Source organism: Arvicanthis niloticus, chromosome 2 (assembly GCF_011762505.2).
Source record: "Arvicanthis niloticus isolate mArvNil1 chromosome 2, mArvNil1.pat.X, whole genome shotgun sequence".
Taxonomy (NCBI): Eukaryota; Metazoa; Chordata; class Mammalia; order Rodentia; family Muridae; genus Arvicanthis; species Arvicanthis niloticus.
In genome coordinates, this window is record NC_047659.1 from 98,631,279 (window position 1) to 98,654,601 (window position 23,323).

At 44.9% G+C, this 23,323-nt stretch overlaps 1 protein-coding gene across 6 annotated transcripts in view; it reads right to left on the minus strand.

The window, feature by feature from the left end:
- Window positions 1-8,202: 8,202 nt before the first annotated feature.
- The window catches only part of Nphp1 (nephrocystin 1), a 48,481-nt gene continuing 33,360 nt past the window's right edge, over window positions 8,203-23,323 (minus strand). For all 6 annotated transcript variants that reach the window (XM_034496306.2, XM_034496305.2, XM_034496304.2 and 3 more), the window contains exons 15-20: window positions 22,110-22,186; window positions 20,151-20,250; window positions 15,144-15,256; window positions 13,283-13,356; window positions 10,482-10,526; window positions 8,203-8,664 (exon numbers count right to left, since the gene is read on the minus strand). In XM_034496306.2, the coding sequence (XP_034352197.1) occupies window positions 8,392-8,664; window positions 10,482-10,526; window positions 13,283-13,356; window positions 15,144-15,256; window positions 20,151-20,250; window positions 22,110-22,186 (682 nt within the window). In that variant the 3' untranslated portion in view covers window positions 8,203-8,391. The remainder of the gene's footprint in view (window positions 8,665-10,481; window positions 10,527-13,282; window positions 13,357-15,143; window positions 15,257-20,150; window positions 20,251-22,109; window positions 22,187-23,323) is intronic.

The window sequence follows — 23,323 nt, forward strand, 5'->3', positions numbered from 1 at the left end:
GAGCATGATAGAGCATGCATCTGTATGTACACATATTCACATACTGTGAATTCAGAGAGTGCTGTGCACATACACAAGTTCCAGCAAAGGGAAATTCTACCAGTAGGGAGCTTGGGGCAGTTGAAATGAAGGGATGGTAATGTGGATGGTAGATATGAAGGCAAAGTATTACCATGGTTAAGAGCAAAAACCATAGTAGTATTTGATAATATTTTTAGTTTAAATGTATCTAATACAATGACCACCACACAGGGCAAGAGAGAGGTAAAGGGACCATATGAAGATAAAGTTTCAGTAGTCTATCTGAAGTAGAATTTTTTTTTACATATTTTAATTTCACCTACTATGTGTGTGTGTGTGTGTATGTGTGTGTGTTGTATGTACATGGAGGTTTGCCATTTTAGAGCAGTTTATCTCTCTGAAATTTACCTCAATTCTTGTTTGTATCATCTGTCTTCCTGTTGAAATGGTTTGTCTTCTCTTGGTTGCAAATGTATTTGTCCTTACTTCTTGGAGCATGGTTATGATAGTCACTTTAATGCCTTACTTAGTTCTTTTTTTTTCTTTTTTTTTTATTGGATGTTTTATTTACATTTCAGATGCCATCCCCTTTCCCCATTTCCCCTCCCTAGAAAACCCCTATCCCATACCCCCTTCTCCTTTTTGCTTTTATACAATTTTTTTTAATGTTAACCAATGGCTTTATAAATTTGGTAATGCTCAATATCAATCAGAAGTGTAACCTAATACCCAACCTAGATATATCAACTATCTTTGACTGGCGGAGACATGTGAACATCTGCCTCCATGTCTGGCCCCCCCTCTCTCTTTCTCTCTCATCACCTAGCTCCTCCTCTCCTCATCTTCCTCTCCTTACTCCTCCCACCTTAGCTCCTCCTACATATCACCCTTCCTGTTAAAATAAAACTTTTCTCTCAAAATACAGTTAGAGCATAACTATACCAATTTATGTCAGTAAGGTGCAAGATAGACCTAATACCCAGTCCATCATTTTGTTGACTAAGCAGAACCTCTGTTACCTCTCCTAAATAAAAGACTTAGTTCTGAACCTGGCTTTTTTTTTTTTTTTTTTTTCTTGACTTTAGAATGAATGTCAGCTGAAAACCATCCTCTCAAATCTTTTCTCTCAAAGTAAATAGCAAGGATTGGCTATGAGACTATAAGTTTTCAACCCCATCAGAAATCCAGAATGACTGAGTTAACTGAAATTATGGGAAGCACAAAGCATAGCTTCTAAAACTTAGCCAATTTATAGAGACCGCTGAACACCTGGACAGTCCCTATGCTACAGAACGTTGGAGCATCCGATCTTCAGCCTTCTGAATGCCTTAGTTCTAATAACTATGTTGTCTTAGACTTGTCAGCTCTTGGTTTTCTTTTTGTCATTTCCTCTTACAGATGTTGATATTTTCCCCAGTCTTCAAAGGTCAAGTGATTTTGGATTGTCTCATGGACATTAGGACTCTTGTGTCATGGGATTTGCGTCTTGTTTAAATCCTGTCTTGAGTACTGATGACTTTTACCAGCTTTGTGTCTCCTATGGGCTGTGGTTTCAATGTTGGAACAGTTTTGAAGGCTTTGTGGCGCTATGCTAGCTTTGAACCCAAGGCCAAGCCTTGGACATGCTGGTTTCTTGGTGTTTTGTTTATGGTCAGCTTTGGGGTGAGCTCAGGTCATATGGACTATTTTATGGGGTAATTTTCTTGTGCCCTCTCCATGCTGTGATTGCTCTAACACCTTCTAGAGGGGGGCTGGGACAGAAAAGGTGCACAAGGGTTTGGGGGGGGGCTAATATTTTGATGTAAAAAATATAGCTTTCACCTCAAAAGGAGTAAGAGATAGTTTGTTCTGGAGCCAAATTTGAGTGCCCATGGCCTGGAACACAGAGTTAGGTATCCCAGGGTTTGTATTTCACAGTCTTATAGCTGCAGAACATAGAAGGTCATAAATTGAAGTAATTTTAAAATACTTGGGTGGAAACATCAGAGAAGCAAATCTTTCCTACAGGCTCTAGACGCTGTCTGATGATGTGTTTAGCTTTTGAGTTGGTAGAAACCAGTGGTCTGCTAAGTTAATAAATTCCCAAAGGTTTTTATCTGTTAATCACAGGATGTTAGGTCTGACACAGTGGTGGGCAAGGACATGGCTGTTTAGAGGGCTAAGGCTAAGAGACAGGATAAGATGTAACTGGGCTCTGGGCCTGCAGCACTCTGCCCTCTCCACACCACTGCAGTTCCAACCAGTCAACCAGTGTTTGTAGTCATGGTTCCTTTCCAGGAGTTTGCCTTCATAGTATTGATCACCACCAGAAAAAATCTAGTGTCATCCAGGAGACAAACTACCTCCAGGATCATCTGTGAGGGGGCTTCTACACTGGGTTGAGGTAGAAAGACCTGCCCTAGATGTAGTGACAGCATCCCATGGATAGGATCTCACCCTGAATTTAAAGGGGAAGGTGAGATGAACACCAGCATCCATCTCTGCTTCCTGCCTGGGATGCAGTGTGGCCAGCACCCTATGTTCTCACAGTCATGCTTTGCCCGCCATTTTAGACTGTCTGTCAAACAGTGAGCCAAGCAAAGCCTTCCTTCCAGTTGCTTCTGTTAGGGATTTTGTTGCGGCTTTGCATGCTCTCTCTAGTTCCGAGGACTCTTTCTGTTTCATTAGGTCATGCATTAAAGGCCACTTTTGGAGATGTCCTTGCAGCCTATGTCTAGTTCTGGCCTCAGTTCATGGTCCAGAACATGGCCTCTGTGTCCTGGCTGGAAGGTACCAGAGGGGAAAAATGGGAAAGTAGGGTGTGTGTGATAGTTTGCAGCTACAATCTCAGAATGTGGGAGGCTGAGGCAGGAGGATTACTCATGAGATCAAGACCTACCTGGGCTACAGAGTGAGGCTGTGCCTCAAGCAAAAATAAAAAAAACCCAACCAACCCAAACACCAAACAGAACCTTCCAAGATAATGAGAGAGAGAGAGAGAGAGTGAGAGAGAGAGAGAGAGAGAGAAAGAGAGAGAGAGGAGGGAGAGGGAGGGTCACCACAAGCATGGTAATGTTTTGAATTCTGCTTTTCTTCCCCTACCCTCCCTCTCCCTTGTTTCTGTTGAGTCTTGATCAAAGGTCTCAGTTGCAGCCAGTGGTCAAGGGAAGGCAGACTATCCTTGGCTCGAGCTGAGTATAAACCCTACCATCGCGTGTTAATTCTCTGCTCACTCTTACCACTACCGGGAATTTCTCATGCTCATTTACTGCTCATCTGTCCCTGACCCTTGTCCCTTACCCTTCCTTAGGCCGTGAGCTTCAGGAGATCAGGGGTATTCTTGCAGTAGGACACTGTGCCATCTGGAATGGTGCCTGGTGGCACGGAGGACCCACAATGAACATCTCATTTCTCCAGTCATAAAGATTTTAGCGACAACCTTTCCCCTCCTTCTCCCCTTTCTCCTCCTCCCCTTCCTCCTCCTTCTCCTCTTGCTATTTTGATAGCCTCCAGGTTGGCCTCTGGGAAAGAACAAAGTTCTGCATTAATCTTTGCTGGCAGTGGTAGACACAGATGGGCAGGGTAAGGTCCAAAATGCCTGTAGACTATAGAAACTGACTAACCCAGAGTGAGCTACCAAAGTCCTGAGTGTGAGCTGCACCCCATTAATGATTTCAATGTTATACTGCTGCCTGCAGCCCACATTCAGTGCCAGTCACCGCTGAGTCAGATGCCATAGGCCACCAGTGTCCTACATGTGTGGCAATTGCTCTGGCCATTCCCTTGTCCCTCATTCCTTCCTCCCCAAGCTAATGTGATTACTGTGTTGGGTAGCAGGAGTTCAGCTGGCAAGCTGGATTTCCAGGGACAGTGTTATCAGATGTATGTGGTCCCAAACCAGTTTTGGATGTAGGAGTTGAGATGGCTCCAAGGTCAGGTAGTGGTTTGGAGAGGGAACATCCAGACAGGAATGTGTGTTGTATATGTATTGCTGATTGTACTGCCATTGGGTCATAAATGCCCCAGTTATAGAACTATTGGAGTTGATTGAATGTACAGGTATGTATGTGTGTGCACACGGAGCCTAGAGCACATCCTCAGATGCTGTCTACCTTGCTTTTAGAGTCTCTCTGTGGCCTGGAGCTCACTGAGTCGGCTGGACTGGCCTGCCAGTAAGTCCCGGAGGCAGCTGTCAGCCTGGGCCTCTCCAGGCAGAGCTTTCCACGTTGTTGTTGTGCTTGGCATTTTTTTTTTTTTTTATGTGTCTTTGTGTTTATGGAGCAGTTGAGCTACGGCCACAGCCCAAACTGTTAGAATTTAAATGTCACAAAAATGAGACACCGTTGTAGGACCTCATAGCCTTCATACCCTCCCTTTGAGGGGGTTTCCTGTGGTTCCTGCCCACTTGTGCATGCTGGAAGTTAGGACAGAGACAGCGCTCAGCTTGGTAGTATAGTAGTTGTCCCAGCAACATTCTGAGTAAATAAGGGGATACACAGTGACACCCCTCAGATGTGCAAGCACCTAAGGAAGTGCAGTTCTGTCCCCACCTCTTTGAATTGAGGAAACAGAATACATTGCAGTGAGCTAACAACCAGGTCTGATCATTGTCCCTGCCAGAGAACTCCTCCGCCTTGGGAATACTTTACACAAGAGGAAGTGTGGGGACCCTGCAACGGATATCCTACCACACTGCAGACTGACAAAGCCTTCCCTTGAAGACAACACCTTTGCTCCTTTTTTCCTTTGTAGAGATAATGGCTTTCCAAGATGCTCCTGGGATGGGCAGGCAAGGCTGTCCTGGGCATGGGAACGCTCATCCAGAGACTTCATAGGAGTACACAAGACCCTGGAATCATGGAAGCCTGAGACTCCCTGCTCTTTAGCGTCATCTCATCTCAAGCCCCCAGGGATAGGGACCTCCAGCAGACTTGATGATAGAACATTCGAGCAGTGACAAGAGGGGCTGAGGAAACAGTTCAGTGGGTAAAGGGCTTGCTGGGAAAGTGTAAAGACCTGGGTTCAGATCCCCAGGACCCACATGAAGCCAGCTGTACTATGCATCTGTAATGCTAGCACTCCTGAGTTGGGAGGCAGAAGCAGAAGTCCAGAAAGATCAAGGCCAGCTGGCCTTGTATAACAGAGCACAGAACAAAAGACCCTCCCCAAATGATGTGCTCTAGGACTGCACCTGAGGTTTTCCTCAGAGCATTATACACTCTCCCTAAATGAACATCACACACACACACACACACACACACACACACACACACACACACACACACATTGTAAAAGGCAGTAATAAAGAGGCTAGTGTCTGAGTCTGGGGAAGAACGGCCTTGTGATTTAGTTTCTATGGCTCTGATATAGGGAGTATCCTCACCTTCCAGGTAGAACCCTGTGGAGAAGTCTTCTTCTGCCTGGCCTTTCACGCTCCTCTCCCCTGCAGGCCTAATTCAGCCCGCTGTTATGCCTCTTTTCTACACACACACACACACACACACACACACACACACACACACACACACACACACACACACACACCAGGACTGTTTCCAGGATGCTTTTGGCTCCTTGACAACCCTTTCCTGTTTTGGAAGCTAAAAAGTGACATTTAAAAAGCCAGAGAGGTTTTGCTGAAAAAACAAGATTCCACTGACTGAAAGGAAGAAGTTTCTCACAGGCAGGGTTATGCCACCCCATGGCACTATCCCCTCTAGTCAGGCCGACTCTCCGTGTCTCTCCCTTTCTGGTCCAGCATCACCTAAACTGTTTGTGGCAGTCTTTGTCTTTTCTCCGTGTGTCAAAAACTATGAAACTTTCCACAGCCATCAACTCCTGACACACAGTATGAACAGGGAAGATAGCCGGAGAGCTCTGAAAGTGGCTCTTTCTCCTGGCTCTACATTCACCAGGATCTCGCCAGCATTTATTTACATTCCAAATGCCTGGCACCAGCCAAGAATAAACCAACTAGTTAAAAAACACATATACATACATATTATATATATATATATATATATATATATATATATACACACACACACACACACACACACACACACACACACACACACACATATAACATCAAAGAGTCCATCATGAAGAAACAAAAATGAAACAAAAAACCACCACCACCTCCCTATACACACAGAGGCCACAGGCACACACACACAGACAGATACACAAACACACCATGGTTCTACACAAAAATCTGACTTGGCAGTGGGTAGTAGTGATGTGGTCTTAGGTTCTTTTAAAAACAGGCCTTCAGAAGACTAAGAGGGGATGACTCTATGGCTGGGTAGGAGGGTCCCTGGAATCCCTGTGCACATCTGACTAGGGGAACAATAGCTGAAGAGACCCTTGGAAAGAGAAGAGTGGCCTTAGAATGATGGGCAGAAAAGGTGTCTTCTTTTCAGCCCCTACCTGTCACTGAGGACAGAGGGGTAACACAGAGGGGCGCAGTGAATGTTTTTTTCAAGGCCAAGTTCCCACTTGTCTGTCATATTTTGGGCCAGGAATCCTGCCAGACCATGTTAATTTCTGAGCTCAAGGCCCACTGTGGTTTGGATAGAATTTAAGTACATCTCCCTAGATTCCACAGGTTGGAGGCTCAGTCCCAGTGCGAGACCTTTAAGGCCTAGTGGAAGTCAGAACAGCTCAGAAGTGTCTTAATATAACAAATTTCCAATAATAAAGGTCTCTTATAGGGAAATATAGTTATATTTAAAATGTATTTGGGGGACTCTAATTTATTTAAGTTGTTCTCTTCTTCATTCCAGCCTTTTCCTTAAATACCTTTCTTAAATTTTATTAGCACATTTTTTTCTTTTAATGAATACACTTCACAGGGCAGCAGGCCGGTGACATGTATAGCTGGAGTTAGCCACCTGATGGGTTCTTCTTCTTTCCACCCTGCCCCACCCTTTCAGCCCCCTACCACTAGGAAGGAGAGAAAAATGGTTCGAGAGGAAAGGAGCAACACTGTCGTTAGACTACTTCCTGCTGATTAGGGGCAAGTTTGATCTTTGCTGTTAGGATATCTAATTTCTTTTTCTTGCTGTTTCTTCTTTGCACAAGACTCCTTAACAAACAGTAACCAGCAACCAACCACCAACCAAGAACCGACCACGAGCACTAACAGCCCTGCCTCTTGGGGTCCCAGCACTTAGAGGATATATCTCTGAAAAGTCCTCAGAATTCCAAATGTCACACAGAAACTGCCTGCCATTGTTAAAATCACACCCCTACCAGAGCATGAGGCAAATCATAGCTGCTGTGGACAGTCTGAAGCAGCCCCATATCCCACACCTGGGATCCAAACAAAACTATATTCCCATATTTGTGTTTTTTAAAGAAACTCAAATGCCAAAACTGTCACTACAGACATGATACATGGTACATCAGCTACACCACTGACTAGCTCTGACCTTATACAAGTCATGTAACCTGCTTGGTCTACCTCTTCAACAGTATTATGGATCAGAACCTACATCCCACAGTAGCTCAGAGGACCACCTAGCTAAGTCAGAGCCCTGACAAACATGATCAGGTTCACAGCAAAGCCAACTGGTGCTCATTATTACCCAGGTCACCTGACAGCACGGCTAGGCACCCGAGGGATACCTAGTACTACTACTGTTAACAATAAAGATTTGAGACATCTGGCAACTTTTGAGAGTATACCTGAAATGCACTAAGACCTGGGTGTTCTATGAAAAGCCATGTCAGCTTCACTCTTCAACATGGGAAAACATTTGTTTTGATAGAGGACTTTTTATGTTGACTTTAAAAGCTAAGGATTCTGCATGTGTTTTAACCAGGGATAAAGCAATCCAAACATCAGACTGAAATAAATGACTAATAACACAATCTCTCTGGATAGCCTATAAGTATCATTAGCAATATTTAGCAGTTCACATATTCTGCATATTAGACTGTCTTTGCAATCTTGGGTTTGGAGCTCAGGGCTTGCAGGAACCAGAGAAGCACTCTACCACCGAGCCCCACCCTTGACATTACATTTGTATCAGTCTTATGACTTGGAAATATCTTTTCCCAGTTAGTGGATTACATTTTCACTTCCTTGGATAATCACAAATTCAACCTTTGCTAAAAACTGCCTCTATAGACATCTACACCTTCAGGCTGACATTTAAGTAACTGGTGTTTTGAAAAATATTTTTAGATATAACAATATTCCTTATAAAATTTATTTTATTGCTTTACACGCAATCAAATTATTAGATAGTTCTTTGAAAATATTATTTGCACACAAAAGAATATGACCCAAGTTCTAACCAGTCTGTTTCTTTTGGTTCTGCTGTGTGAGGCAGGACATCCTGGGGAGTTCACTGGGTCCAATGGAGCTGGGAGGCATGGCCGCCATCAGCCTGAGTTCTTTCTTATTGCACCCAAGAAGTCATAGGTCTGCTCCGAAAGGTCAAATGGTTTGTGAACTCCATCTGGTGACAGCAGCGCCTTCAGGGAACCCTCGTTCTCTCTGCTCTGCCTGAGGAAGTCGGCGATGGCTTTCCATCTAGCAGCCTCTGTCTCTTCCTCAGCCCACCTAAAGGGGGGCAGCAGTGTAGAATGCAGAAGAGGGAGCACGCAGTCATGGTAGACCAGGAGGAACTCAGCCTTTAGGAGCTCTCTGTCTCTCTGGGAAAACATCACCACAAAGGAACTATCAATAGCCTGGCATCATTGCTCTCAAAGTATAAAATCCTGTGAGCTGTCAGCTGAAAGCCACTGAGGAGCAGGGCAGCTGGCCAGGGCTGCATGTGCTCAGGGCTGTGAGAGGTCAGAGCAGATGGGAAAGAGTCACCGTGGAGTTTAGAGTTCTCCCTAAGAACTCTGCAGAGGCTCTGTGAGAGCAGGGGTCTCCTAAGCTCCAATTAGAGTGTCACATGTTCTGTCAAGGAGACCAAAGTGTTGCAATCTACTGTAGTGACACCACACACACACACACACACACACACACACACACACACACACAGACACTACAGTGCAAAGTGGCTATGTAGACTTTAGCTGGATTATTACCTGCCAAGAGATAATTGCCTCAATGTCAGAAAGAAGTGGGGCTGGGCATGATGGTGCACACCTTTAATTCCAGCACTCAGGAAACAAGGACAGGGAGACTGTGAGTTTGAGGTCAATTAGGTCCATTTAACAAGACCCAGGCCAGCCAGGGCTATATATTAAGACCTTATCTACAAAAAAGAAGAGAAGTGGCAAGCACTCAGGGATCTCGAGGAAGGAGGCCCAAGCAGAGGAGACGACTGGTGGAGTGAGGGCTCATCAGTCTGAGGGCATTAGACCCTCCCCAGATAACGGGAGGACCCTCCTAGCCTGCAGCCAACAGGCTAGGGTGAGATCTCAGAGGCACTGTAGCTGAGCACAGAGGGCTCCACACACAGCCTGCTGCACATGGAAAGTACCCAGGCACACCATATATATGGAGCAGCTTCCAGGAGCCTGAGGCTCCACACCTCACCCACTGTGCTAGGAAGGTCTGGAACCTACAGATTGGGTAAAGTGCAGTGTTTCTGGTCATGTGGAAACTCAGGCTGGAATTCTCGCTCCTGCTCTGATGTTTAGGCTTTTTCTTTTTTTCTGCTATATTTCTAGTAAACAATTAACACTTTCAGGTGTATCCAACCTTTTGACATTGTGACAAACTCTTGAAAACCGTGTAAAATTTTTTCAAAAGAAAATTTCTGAGAACACTTTCTAAAGTGTTCTAAGTACAGTCCGATCTTATGTTGGGCCACACCCACAGCTGTCCCAGAGCACATGTGGCACACAGGCTGGGGCACACCTGCTAGACCATGAAGTAGCAAACACGAGCCCAGTGTGGCCTCTGCCTCCTTTCATAAATAAATGTTTATAGAAACGTTAGAGCTTTGGGCTCTCACCTGCCATCTATGCTGCTTTTTCTTGATGACAGTAGCTCACTGTGGGAGAAACAATGTGTCTTACAAAGCCTGACTGAAGTCACTAGCTGGTCCTAAACAGGAAATGTCTGTCAAGTCCTGGGTTCCAGCAGTGACATCCCACCTCACTGGTCAAGGTCAGGCTTGCCGAGTTAGCCCATGAACCTGCAGCAGTGTAAACCAGTGTAAACCAGACCAGGCACCCACCACTTGGGCCAACTCTCCTCTCCCTTCTCTTACTTGGTGTTGTGTGTGAGAGAGCTCCAGGGCGTTACAAAAAACAAAGGACATTTGCCAGCCAGCTGCAAGACTTGTTTAGAGACTTCTTCAGTAAGTAAAACTCAGGGATCTGAAATGCCTGGCTTCTTTAGGAGACTTTTACATTAAGAAGTAAACATGCTGCTGTCTTAGCTGTGTCTGTGTGAGCACAGTAACAGTTTAGCTGAGGAAGGGGTTACATCTAGGGCTGCCTCACTGAAACACAGGCCTCATTAGAACGCATGGGAAATCAGTCTTGAGATCAGTGTAAAACCCAGTTACCTTCTCTGATCGCTTTAGTGTGCTTTCTTTCTCAGCCCAGGAACTCTACAGAAGAGAACAGAAACACTATTAGTCAGAGCACTCACAAGTACAGGCAACACCTTCTGTAGCTTCACCCTGGAGTTAAAGCTATGGGCAGGGTCAGGATTGTTGTACAGCATCTAATGTGAAAGAAGCCACGCTGTCAATGCCATCTGCTGCCAGCAACCCTGAACAGCCTGACAGGGAGGGCAGGCACATCTGCGAAGGACACCTCAGAAACTTCTGGTTATTATAGATAACTTACAAAAAGAATAGGTCCAACACCCCCATCCCATGCCAACCACACATAATGCCCAGATGCTGACACAGTCACGAGCTTCCAAGGTAAGACAGCAACAGAAACAGGAAGTCTTGCCAAGTCCTCTACGCCGGTGACTCTGCCTGCCACACTGGTGACACGGATAGGAGAGACAAGTCCATTTGCAAGTAAATATTTCCACAGGCTTCACAAAAGCTTCTTTAAACAGAGAAGCTAGAGATCAAGGGCTCTCACACAGGGATGAACTGAAGACCTTGGCAAAGCAAGTTCCTTGGCAGTCCGTAAGGCTGGGTGAATTCCCCAGTTTCCAGGCTGACTGTCCAGGACTGGTTTTGTGTGGATTTGTAGATAACTGCCTACTGGTACCTGACTCTACAGGTATCCTGGAGACACCAACCCTTCCTGGGTAGAGCAGCCCTAGGTGCCTAAGGTCACATCGTGCTGACACAGGGACCCAATGCCCCCTGGAGAAAGGATGTGAATGGGCTGACCATGAAGTGTTGGTGTGGCCAGGTTGTTTCTGCCTCCTGGAGTTGTGTTAGGGTGGAGTTCCTGCCACCCTATTAACTTGCACCTACTGGCTCTAGGTTGAGAGAACCCTTCAGAGCCACAGCATTTTATAATAGTCAGGTGTCATCATTATTAAAATACCAACCACAAAGAGAACTTAGCTGAGTGAAGCCCGGAGACTCACACACTTTATAACATCAATCTTAAAGACAATATGGCTCAATGTGAGCATTACTTAGTAACTCTATAAAACTGCCCTGTCTGTCTGTCAGTCAGTGTGGAGACTTGACCTGAGCTTTTAGTCCACAGAAAGCAATGGGGGGTTTCACACAGAGGGACTTGGGGATGGAAAACAAGACCCACCCCTTTCCTTCTGGAACAAACAGATGCCTATCTTCCCCAGCTCTCTTCCAGTTAAGCAGAACACATGACTGGTTCTGGCCAATGAAATGTGAGCAGAAAGATACAGGCTCTTGAGGCAGAGAGTGGAAAGCTCAAGGTCAATCCCCTACCTTTTCTTGCAAGGACAAAGGACAACGGAGAGAGCTATTCATTCCAAATGGTTCTAGGAGAGAACAGGGCCTGCCTTCACCAGCCTTCACCCTTGGGTAACTATGGGATGGAGTCACACTGGAAGGGCACCAGGAGTGAGAAACAACCCTCTTTTTAAAGACACCCTACGCAAGGCTTCTCCTCAGACCTGCCTGCCCTGTGAGGCCGGCCTGCTTTCTTGACCCCTGACTCGGAACGCACTGCGGACCTTCTCCCTCTTCTAGCTCCCTCCTCCCCCATCTGCCATGATCCTCAGTTTGCTGCTCCTGAGGTTTTGTTTCTCAGGCTCCAAGATGACAATATGCTTGTGTGTTCTTTCAGGTCCCTCTGACATATAGCAGGCAGACACTTTTTAACCAGAGAAGCTCACTGTTCTAAAGGCTGTGCCATGAGGTGGGATTATTACTGGACCACGAATTCCCTTATGGAGTCTAGCCATGTTTTCCAAGAAAGCTGTCCGAGAACACTGGACACTTAGTTTACTTCATGTATAAAACACAATAAAATTGTCCTCAAGTTTTTCCTTCTGGGTCTGCTTTAAAATTCTTTTACCTATAAGACAAGCAATCCTGTACAAGGGAATCCATGCCTCCCTGTCTCATGACAGTATGGTTACTCTTGTAGCAAGAAGTTCAGCTGACATGGCAATAGTCTTCAACATGTGCCACTGTGTCTGCACTGCCAGAAGAATCTTCCTCCAGGGAAACTTCCTGGTCACAATCCCTGCCTTCCTTGCGCTCCACCTGCAGCCTCTGACTTTGGCCACCTTTGCCCCCTCCACATATATCATACCAAATTGGATCTGATCTGCCTCACAAGGTTTCTGCTGATCCTCCCCAACCTGTGACAGCATCCCTGTCAGCAGTTAGGCTGTGGCCTCACCTTTTGTTAGGTCCCCCTCACCTGAGGATCTTTAATGAGACAGAGTTCTAACTGTCATTTGCTGCTTTCATTAAACCTTTGAGGTCCCCAGAATGAACTTGGCCATGGTACTCACCGTGTCATCTACATATAAGTCTGGCATGTTCACAAGGATTTTCTCTTTGTTGACCCCAATGTTTCAGGTTGAGACACATTAAAATAGTGACTTTGGAAATCTAAATTCAGCTGCAAAGATTTCAAACTGTTCACTTTACTATCCAGTTGCTATTTCAGACAGCACAGTATGCTGAATTAAACTAAAGATGGAAATGTATGCCCCAACTCTCCTGAGAGCTTGGCTGACTTATCTAGTGGACTGTTCTGGAGTTTCACTTAGAGTACCACCCTCTTAGGCAACTTACATGGAGGAACATAACAGGCAAGAAAGTACAATGTTCAACTCACAGTCCCCTGTACTGCAGCAGGGAAGGTAATAGTCACCATGCTTGGAAGGATGAGGTAGGGTTAGCTAGATAATGAACAGGGACAGATTTCCATGATGGTACATGCTACCCACCCTGAGAGCATCCATCACGTCGGGCTGTTCCAAGAGTACAGGGAAGGTGGCCAGCACGGGATGACTAATTAAATCTGAAAGACACAACAGGAAGAATTCAAACTTCATTCCTATTTTACTGTATTTGATCTCAGTGTTACCTATTCAGGTTAAATTTATTTCACCAGTTATTTGCTGATAACACTTTTTATACACTTTGGCCTCCAAGAGAGTTCAGAGTCTTGAAGCTGTCCGTTTTAGTATCTCTGTGTCTCTACCTCTTGTCCTAGGAAGTTCTGGAATGAGGTTTCCAATGAGGGTGGCCATACTGGATCTTCTGTATAAGAGAATGGAAGAACTGGAAAGGCAGTTTGAATTCCTGGTATCAAGCCTTTCTACAAAGATGCCTGAATCCACTCAAGAGTCATGGGCAGCACTCTTGGCCTGATTCCTCTCAATACCATCACAGTGCAATGCACTAACTTTGGAAAAGACACATCCAAACAGTAGCATTTGTTTCTGAAATGTCAAATGCAACATATTCCACCATAATGTGCCTCAGTAGAGAACCATCTAGAACAGCCTCGTGGCCTCTAGGAACAGCAAGAAGCCTGCCAGTGAGCCCTGGTGCTGGTGAAGGCTCCTAGTTGTTAAATCCAAGGGCAACTGATAGTTAAAGCTAAACTACCACTTCCTGGCATTACAGGTATTTCTTTGGGTGTTTCTGTGCAGCTTCAGACTTTGCTCTCTGACATTACTGGGTGAGACTCTGCATATAGAATCAGTTCTCACTAGGAACATGATTCAGGTCTTCTTGCTGCATGTTCCCTCCATTTACTTTAAGATCACTTATTTTGAAAAGCTAGTGGGCTTCTTCATGTCATTTTGTTTCGAAGCTTGGTTGCTCCATTAGGTTTGGTACAACCAAACCTTTCCCACATAAGGGCACAACATCATACACCCAGCAGGCAGTGGGTATCCGGATACTTATTGATTTCTTGATTTCTAGGGTTCAGGTGATACACAGGGAATTAAGATGTGTACTTTAGAACCAGGCTCTTAGAGCACATGCACTCTTCTTGGGAAGTTCATCCATGTATGACAGCTCACGTATTTTTTTAAATTATTTTTTAATATTTCACTCGGAAAAAAACTTTTGAACTCAAAACAAATGACAAGGACTGGGAAGATAGCTGAATGGTTAAAGTGTACACTATACAAATATGAGGACTGAAGTTTGGATTCCCCAGGAACCCATACAAATGCCAGTTGGGTAGAGCAGCATATATGTGTGTGTGTGTGTGTGTGTGTGTGTGTGTGTGTGTGTGTGTGTGTGTGTGTGAATATATATATATATATATATTCTAGTACAGAGGGTGGATCCTAGAGCTAGCCAGTCAAGCTGTATGGGTGTATGGGAGAGCTCTGGGTTCAACTGAGAGGCCCTCCCTCAGTGACTAAGGTAGAGAGTAAGGAATGAAGGTGCCCAACACTAAGCTTGGACCTCCACATATATGTACATTTGTGTCACATGAACTCAAACATATACATACAAATTAAAGAGAAACCCTAAGAATAAAAATAGTGCATAGAAACTAGAGCACTATTTGATTTAGTGATGTGTAACTGACCCATGGGCACACATCATTATGTTAAGAACAGCTATTTTGGAGGACTGGTTTCTACACGGATGGAAAAGAGGAGCCTGAGTGTGTGGGAATGAGCTGACCATGTGTGTGCTCACGAAGCTGCTCCTAAGTGATGTGTCCACCCCAGTGCTATTTAGTGGTCTTATTCCATAGGCCAGGAGATGCAGCCTGGCACAGAACACATACCTTCAAAGGTTTGCAGCACCAATACACAGGAAATACTCCAAACTTACCAGCACTTTGTAGGCTCGTCCTGTCTCTCAGGAACACATCTCCAAGAATTTGTCGGTAAAATATCAGTAAGTGAGCTGAGCACATGCTCCCCACCATTGTTTCTGGCAGCAGACTAACAGGGGAGGAGAGACAGTCATTAAACAGACCCTTCCAACCCAATCTACTGGGCTTTTTCTTCTGTGTATTACTTGAATGAACAAGTTTTACTTTATTATTGGGGAACAAAAAGAGTTTGCAGTTTAAAGGAAAACTTACACCACAATTTGTCACATTAAACCAGAGATAACTAGTCTCCTCAGATCTACATTTTTATGTCTCAGCACTGTGTTGCATGCTTGTGCTTCCGTGCTAAGTGTCAAATTAAGGAAAGTTATTAATGCCTTGTTCTGGAAAGTGACTAGTGAGCTACAAGTTTGAACAAATGCATGTGGCTGCCAAGCCTGATGTGGTGGAAGAGGAGGAAATGCCAGTTCAGACTGTTCATGAGCTGGGTGGGACACTAGAGGTATAACAGACCGGAACTGAATCCTGACTTTGCTACTTCCTAGCAATCAGACTAGGGATTAATTAATCACTCTTGGTGTACTTTTGTCTCCTTATTTGTAGGGTGCCAAGCCTAGCACCCGAATTTCAGGTTACTGAAAGGATTAAAATGAAGCAGCTATAGCATTTAATACATGTCTAGCATATAGCAAGGGCTCAAAAAATAATTTAATATTGAAGTTAAGATGTTTTCAAGTTAAAACAGATTATTATAACTTTGGGGTGGAATATGTAATCTCCATAGTAAACACACACATGCACACAGTGTGCACAAACAAATGACATGTGCACATGATTTACAGACTATACAAAAATGGAAACAGAAAGGAAATCAAGTATCAATGGTATCAATGGCAAAACAAAACAAAAGAAATAGAAAAACAGTATAAAAGAAAATGAAAAACAAAGCTACAAGACATACAGAAAAAAAGTAACAAATGCCAAAATGGTGGTACTACCACTCCCATGGGCAACTACATTAAAAGTAAGTGGATCAAAACTCCCCAGTCAAAATACATAGAATGAAAGAAAGAATTTAAAAGGATAAATCCAACTATAAAAGAGTCTTGCTTTAGACTCAGGACAAACATATTTCAAAGGTTACAAAGGTGTCTTCAGTTTTTATAATTAATCCATTATTTTAATATCTAGTCAATTTTAGAAGGGAAAATGATACACAGGCAAACTTCAGGCTTCCAGCTCACTGGAAGAAGAGATGAATGAGGCCATTAGGCTGGTGTGAAGGAGCAAAGGAGTCCACAGGTAACTAGCTTCACAGAATAGAGATGAACATCCCTGACCACTCCCTGGCCCTGCATTTCTAGGCTGTCTTATCTAGTCATATGCACTATTTGGCTCACTGAGCACATAAAAATCCTGATTTGGTATAAATTCAAGGTAGATTTCATGATTGACTATTGAGAAGCACTTATGATCCCCTGATGCCACCATGCCCTCTGAGGTCATGCTTTGACTCCTAAGGGTAGTCTACGTCTGGCTGTGGCCTCTGTGGCAGCTCTCTGAGGTACGCCAAGTACTGGCTCACGCTGAAGATCTGTCACTGATTTTGCCAGGGGAAGGGGTGGAACCTTCCTCCCTTGTATCTGCCCCTCTTTTTCCTACAGATCTGCCTGCCCCATCTGTCTGGGTGCTCCTTCAGGGTGGGTGCTCCTTTCCTTCCACCTCCCTACTACGTGAGCCAATGATACTTCACTTTGTTTTTTAGAAATTGTCTAATTTTTTTCCAACCCTAAGATGACCAGAAAGTTCTAAGCTGAACCCAGAAAGGCCGAGCTGAAGAAGTGGGGAAAAAAAAACAAAAAACCCTTTACTCTAATGTCACCTGAGAATCAGCAAACTGGGGACAGAAGGGTGTAATGAATGGGCCCCAACAGTAACAGTCTTACTGTATTTTTAACAAGAGTACAATGTAAGTAAAAGATAGAAAAGTGTGGAAGTGTGATAAAGAAAAATAACTAGGAATTTACACAGACCATTGCTCTAGGCAAATGAAATGCTTCCTTTCATTCAGAATCCAAAGGGCCTGAACTTGAGCTCTCTCTCCTCAGGGCCTCAGAAGTGTGCCTTTGGTCAAGTCTAGTCAAATCAAGCCCCTTTGGAAAATGGCTCTAGGTGTGTGTTAGGGGTGCATGTTGGAGTAGGTGTGGCCTCGTGGGAGGAAGTGTGTCACTATGGGAGTGGGCTTTGGGACCCTCTTCCAAGCTTCCTAGCTGCCTGGAAGACAGTCTTCTCCTGTTTGCCTTCAGAAGATGTAGACCTCTCAGCTCCTCCAACGCCATGCCTGCCTGGATGCTGCCATGCTTCCTGCCAAGATAATGGACTAAACCTCAGAACCTGTAAGCCAGCCCCAGTGAAATGTTTGCCTTTATAAGAGTTGCCTTGGTCATGCTGTCTCTTTACAGCAATGGAAACCCTAATTAAGACATGGAATAAAAGAAAAGGACACAGAGCAGACAGGCGGGAGAGGGTGGGGACAGTGGGAATGAAGTCCCAGAGAAGCACAAGAGGACACAAGCAGGAAGCTCTCTACTTGGAAATTATGACACACATCTATTTCTGTGTCTACTGTGAGCTGCATTTTACCCAAACCTCACTGATCCTGAGTCAGGGGGACAGGGACGAAGGACTTTTGGTCATGACCCTACAACACAGGGCAGTGTTCATAGTTTCATACAGATGGCCAGTTTGATCTTGAGGCAGTGGAGAGTTATCTGAGAAGCAGTATTTGAGCCAAGAAAGCAGCATTAAGAGCTGTCCCTGACAGCCGCTTGGGAGCCCTGCAGGCCTGGCCACAGGTGAGCAGTGGGGCAGCACAGCAACAGGAGACTAAGGACAGAACTGGCTTTCTCTTACAAAGGCTTGCTATTGTGAGGCTCATGCTCTCCACTCCGTGAAAAGGAACAAGTTTTCAAGGGAAGACTGGCCAAAAGGGGGAGGGTAGATTAGAGGCTTTACGAATATCTTAGGGACAAAAAAAAAAAAAAAAAAAAAAAAAAAGGCAAGAGTAAATAGTGTCCACGAACACATTATTAATGGCTGCTGACAGACTGAACTGGAAAGCATACCTCACACTTCAGCACAACCTGGACTGAAAACAGCCATGTTCCGAGGGGCAGACCAAGCCTTCTTTCACTTCTGTACTTCATTAAAAAATTTTAAATTATATTATTCATTTGTGTAGTGGGGACAGAAGAAAACTTAGGAGTTGGTTTTCTCCTTCTACCACATGGACCCTGGGGATCAAACTCAGAAGATCAGGCTTAGTGGAAAGCACCGGTATCTGCTGAGCCTTCTCGCTGGCAACTCTTCCCTACTTCCTGATGACTGGTGAGCCAGGTCCTGGCAGGGCAGGCCTCTGCAGCAGGCTCTGCCCTGTACACCTTCCTCCTTTTCCCTGACTCCCTGTGTGCCCCATGGTCACATCCCTCAACCCTTCAAGGCCTACTTAAAGACAATGTCTGACTTTACCAGACATGCTCATTTGAACAATTTCTGGAATCACCTTTACATTTATCTATGCATAAAACAATTATGCTAGCACACATAGAGAACAGCACTAGGTTTCTATGTGTGTCACACACAAATATGAGTAAGTGTTTTATATGCTTCCTTCCATTAAACCCTATTACAGCTTGATAGGGCCAACACTGTTTTCAAGTCTGAGATCCTGAGAGAGGTGCTTCAGTGACCTCAGGGCACTGAGTGAGGCGCTGATAGATCTGAGATGTCACTCATGTAGATTCAACCTTCCTGAAGAAATCCAACATTTCCGCAAATTTAGAATGGTCTACCCCTCTCCCCCAAGGCAATGTCAGTGCTGTCAAGAATGTAGAGCAACTGACACTTTCCTGCTTTGCTAGTGACAGGGTAAATGGCAGTCATATGGACAACAGTCTGGCAGCATCTTATCAAGTTAAAGTAATGCTCTGTAAGCTAGAAATTCCATTCCCAGGTGTTTTTACCCATAAGAAATGCAGACATATGTATTGTGCATATTATATGCAAATATTTGGAGAAGCGTTATAACTATCTGACCGGATCTAGAAACATCAGACAATGCATGGATAAGCCAACAGCAGCCTATCCATCAAGTATAATGCCATCTAGAACAAAAAGGACCAAGTTACTAACAGGACTGCAGCATGGATGGGCCTCCAATGCATCTTGCTGAGTGAAAGAAGCCAGACTCCAAGTCTACCCAGTACTATTCATGAGGGTTTGGAAAATGTAGAAGTGTTGAGGAAAAAGACATATGAGTGGCTGCTTGAGGTTTGGGGCTGGAGTACTCATTGCAGAGGGACATGAGAGAACTTTTTAGAGAGAGAGAGAGAGTGGGGGGAAAGGGACAGGGGGAGGAAGAGGGAGAGAATGAGGTATTCTCCATCTTGCCTGCAGGAACTGTTACATCCACCATTATGAACATTTGTCAAGACTGAGAACTGCTTGATAAAAAGGTAACTTTACTACACATGACTTAGAGATTCCTCAACCTGACACAGAAAAGAAAGTCTCTGAGCATAGACTACACACTGGTAAGCCTCATCTATTCAAGAGTCTAAATTATCTAATGTGACATCTCTTATTTAAAAAAAATATAGGTGTATATATGTGTATGTCACATGGAGGCCAGAAGAGGGCACTGGATCCCCTGGAGATGATTTGTGGATGGCTGTAAGCTGTGTGACATGGGTGTTGGAATCTAGCCCTGGTCCTCTGGAAGAGCAGCCAGTGCTGTTAACCACTGAGCCATGCCTCTGGGCTTTATATCCACCATTTGAGAGGAACTGGAGAGGAAGTGAATCTGAACTTCATTACGATTGCATTGCCTGTCTGGGTTTTTGGCAGAGTACTCAAAGAGGCAAGAGCAACAGACAGAAGTCAAACAAGCATCCTCTTCCCACTTATCCCCTGCCCCATCCCCCAAGGTCAGGCCAGCCACTCACCTGAGCATGGCCCTTGACCTCCTGTTCAGAGATCGCAGTTTCACCAGAAGTTGAGGCTGCCTCCGTATGCTTATCATCTGACGGAAAACACTGCCCTGTGCTACAAAAACATAAGGAATATGGAGTCAGAGTTTAAGTGCTTGGGACAGCATTCATTTAAACACACATTCAATGAGAATCTATCTACAGCCAGTGGAGCTGGACCGCATGAAAGGCAGTGGTCACCCACCAGCTTCTGTGAGCCTGTCTTGACATGAATGTGAGTTTGTCTCCAGAGGGCACCTCACAAGCCACTGTGACAGATGCTCTGTGGCATGAAGGGAGCTGATAAAATATGTGTGACTCCAGATGGAGCCAACAGATCCTTAGACTCCAAAGCCAGACTCCCATTGGCACTGTGGGGCACTGTGGGGGCACTGTGGGGGCACTGTGGGGCACTGTGGGGCACTGTGGGGCACTGGCACTGGTGAGGATCTGGAGCACCAAGCATGACCCAGATAGTGGAGGAGTGCTGCATGTCTGCTGGCTCATACTCTATAAGGAAGGACCATATCTGTCTTACTGCCCATGTCCCTGCTTTTCCAGGACACTGCTGGGTGGATGGTTTTAAGGGCATTCAGGGTTTTCTTGGGGGGAGGAGGTGGCAACTTGGCATGCATTCAAAAAGTCTCTATCTTTTGAATTATCTTATTCTACTCATTCTGTGTCTGTCGTGTATTATGCAGTTTTATGCCAACTTGCCACAGCTAGAATCATTTGAGAGATAGGAACCCCAGCTGAGAAAATACTTCCACAGATCAGGCTGCAGGCAAGCCTGTATGACATTTTCTTAATTAGTGACTGATGTGGAAGGGCCCAGACCGTTGTGGATGGTGCCACTCCTGGGCTGGTGGCCCTGGGTTTTAAAAGAAAGCAGGTTGAGCAAGCTACAAGGAACAAGCCAGTAGGCAACACTCCTCCATGGCTCCTACCCTGTCTGAGCTCCTGTCTTGACTTCCTTCCATGATAGAAGACCATGTGGAAGTGTACACCAAATAAACCCTTTCCTCCCCAAGTTGCTTCTCTTCTGTTCATGCTTCATTGTAGCAATAGAAACCCCGACTAAGCCAGGCATCAATGTAGTGTCCAACAAAAAGGAGCTGAGGCAGGGTCCCCATTCTTCACAATTCCCAACCTTAGAGTCTCAGAGGTGTCAACAAAAATAATCACTTAGATGAAAGTGGCTTAATGTTCACACTGATGGCACATGAAGGATTTTGATTCCAAGGGAAAGTATATCTTGTTAGGATACAGCTGTGCTCTCTGATGCTCTACTGCTCGATTCATTTACAGAGAGGAGGGTAATATGGTTCTAGATGGCACTCAGAGGCCTATGAGTGCCATGAGTGCAGAGATGGCTCTGTGGTTAAGAGCACTGGCTGCTCTTGTAGGGGACCCAGGTTTGGTTCTCAGCACCCACACAGTGGCTCACAACCATCTGTAACTCCAATACCAGGGAATCTGATAGCCTCTTCTGACCTCCACAGGCACCAAGCATGCATGTAGTACAGAGACACACATGCATACAAACGCATACATAAAAAACAAAGTAAGTCTTTAAAGAATACCTACATATTAAAGGCTGATCACCAGCCTGGATAATATGGAGGTGGTGGAACCATTTGGGAGTGGGGCCTTCAGGGACACATTCAGGCCACTGGGGCTGTGCTTACAAAGGAGATACAGGGACCCTTGCCCCTCTGTGCTGCTCCCCAGCTATTGAGGGATAAAAGGCTTCATTACCACATGCTTTGCCATGATTCTTTGCTAACAGAGACCAGAAGCAATAGGACCAACTGACCACAGACTGAACCCTGTGGAAATGTAGACCCAAATAAACCCTCCCTTCTTAAGCTTGCTTATGGCAGGGTCATGGTGATAAGAAGCCAGCTGACAGACGGTCACACAGAAGGGCTCTACCTCTTCTGGACACTGAAGGGTCCACTTCAACACCTTTTTCGTAAGGAGTGCCGCCATTCAAGAAGAGTTCGTATGTTCTAGAAAAAAACAGTCCATGTGACAGGTCCTTGTCATGGGCATTTGTGAACTAGACTCTGCCAGGAACACCTTTTAGCAGGAAGTTATTCATGAACATCTTACTAAACTCATGGGTAAATGAGAATCAAGGTGCTGACTCTTCCATGATGTAGCAACTCAACAGACAAGACTTTCTCCTAAGCACAAACTGCAGGAAGTGTGGTGTCCACGTGGAGAGAAGGAAGGTTCTGACATCACTAAAATGATTTAACTTTAATGATTTGTGCCAATAAGTGATACCTTTATTTTTCAAATGTATTGAGTCATTACTTGCAATGAAGTCATTATTTAGCTGTCCCCCTTCTCTCCCTTGCTAACTATGTGCTGTACCTCTGAGTTGTTGCTCCTGTGTCCCATGTGCTTCTCTTCTGTGGAAGTGTAACTTAAATGCAGAGAGAAGCTAAAAGGCTGTTATTCCCCACTGCACTCCTAGAAAGCTTTCCCTGGATCCACCCACACAGCTTCTGATGAACAGTACTTCCTTCACACAACACACTAGAGCAGTTAAAAACAGCTGGGACTCCACTTCTGGAAAGGTGGACACAGTAGCTCCTCTACTAAGTACACTACAACCCTGAGTTATAGTATATAACATATTACCATTTCTATCATACTGGGTATAAAATAATTTTTAAAAAATTATAAGAAATCAGGGTTTTCATAATGACGCGGTGATAACAAATGCCTTCTCCTTCTTGCTAGGGTGATGTCATACAACTGGTGGCCCGGACTCTTATCTCTGCCCAGTGTCGAAGAGGCCATGAGGGTGCTGCCTAAAGTAATCCTCACATGAGGCTTTGAGAGAGGAAGTAATCTCCAGATTAAAGATGAATAAATCTGAGACCTGGAGATGTTAAGGCCCCTGAGTGGTCACCCAAGAAGAGCTGGGCCCAGAGCAGCTCTGGAAGGGAAAATTTCCCACCCAGAATCTCAGTTCCGATCTGCCCCTGTCTGCCTCTCTGTATCCTTCCCAGGAGTTCACTGCTTATGTCCTTGACTTAGGTCTTTATTTTCCCCTATTTAAAACCAAGATTATCTATTTCCTTGTTAGTTCTTGAGACAGGGAGGCAATCTCCTCTACCTTGTATGTGTAACAC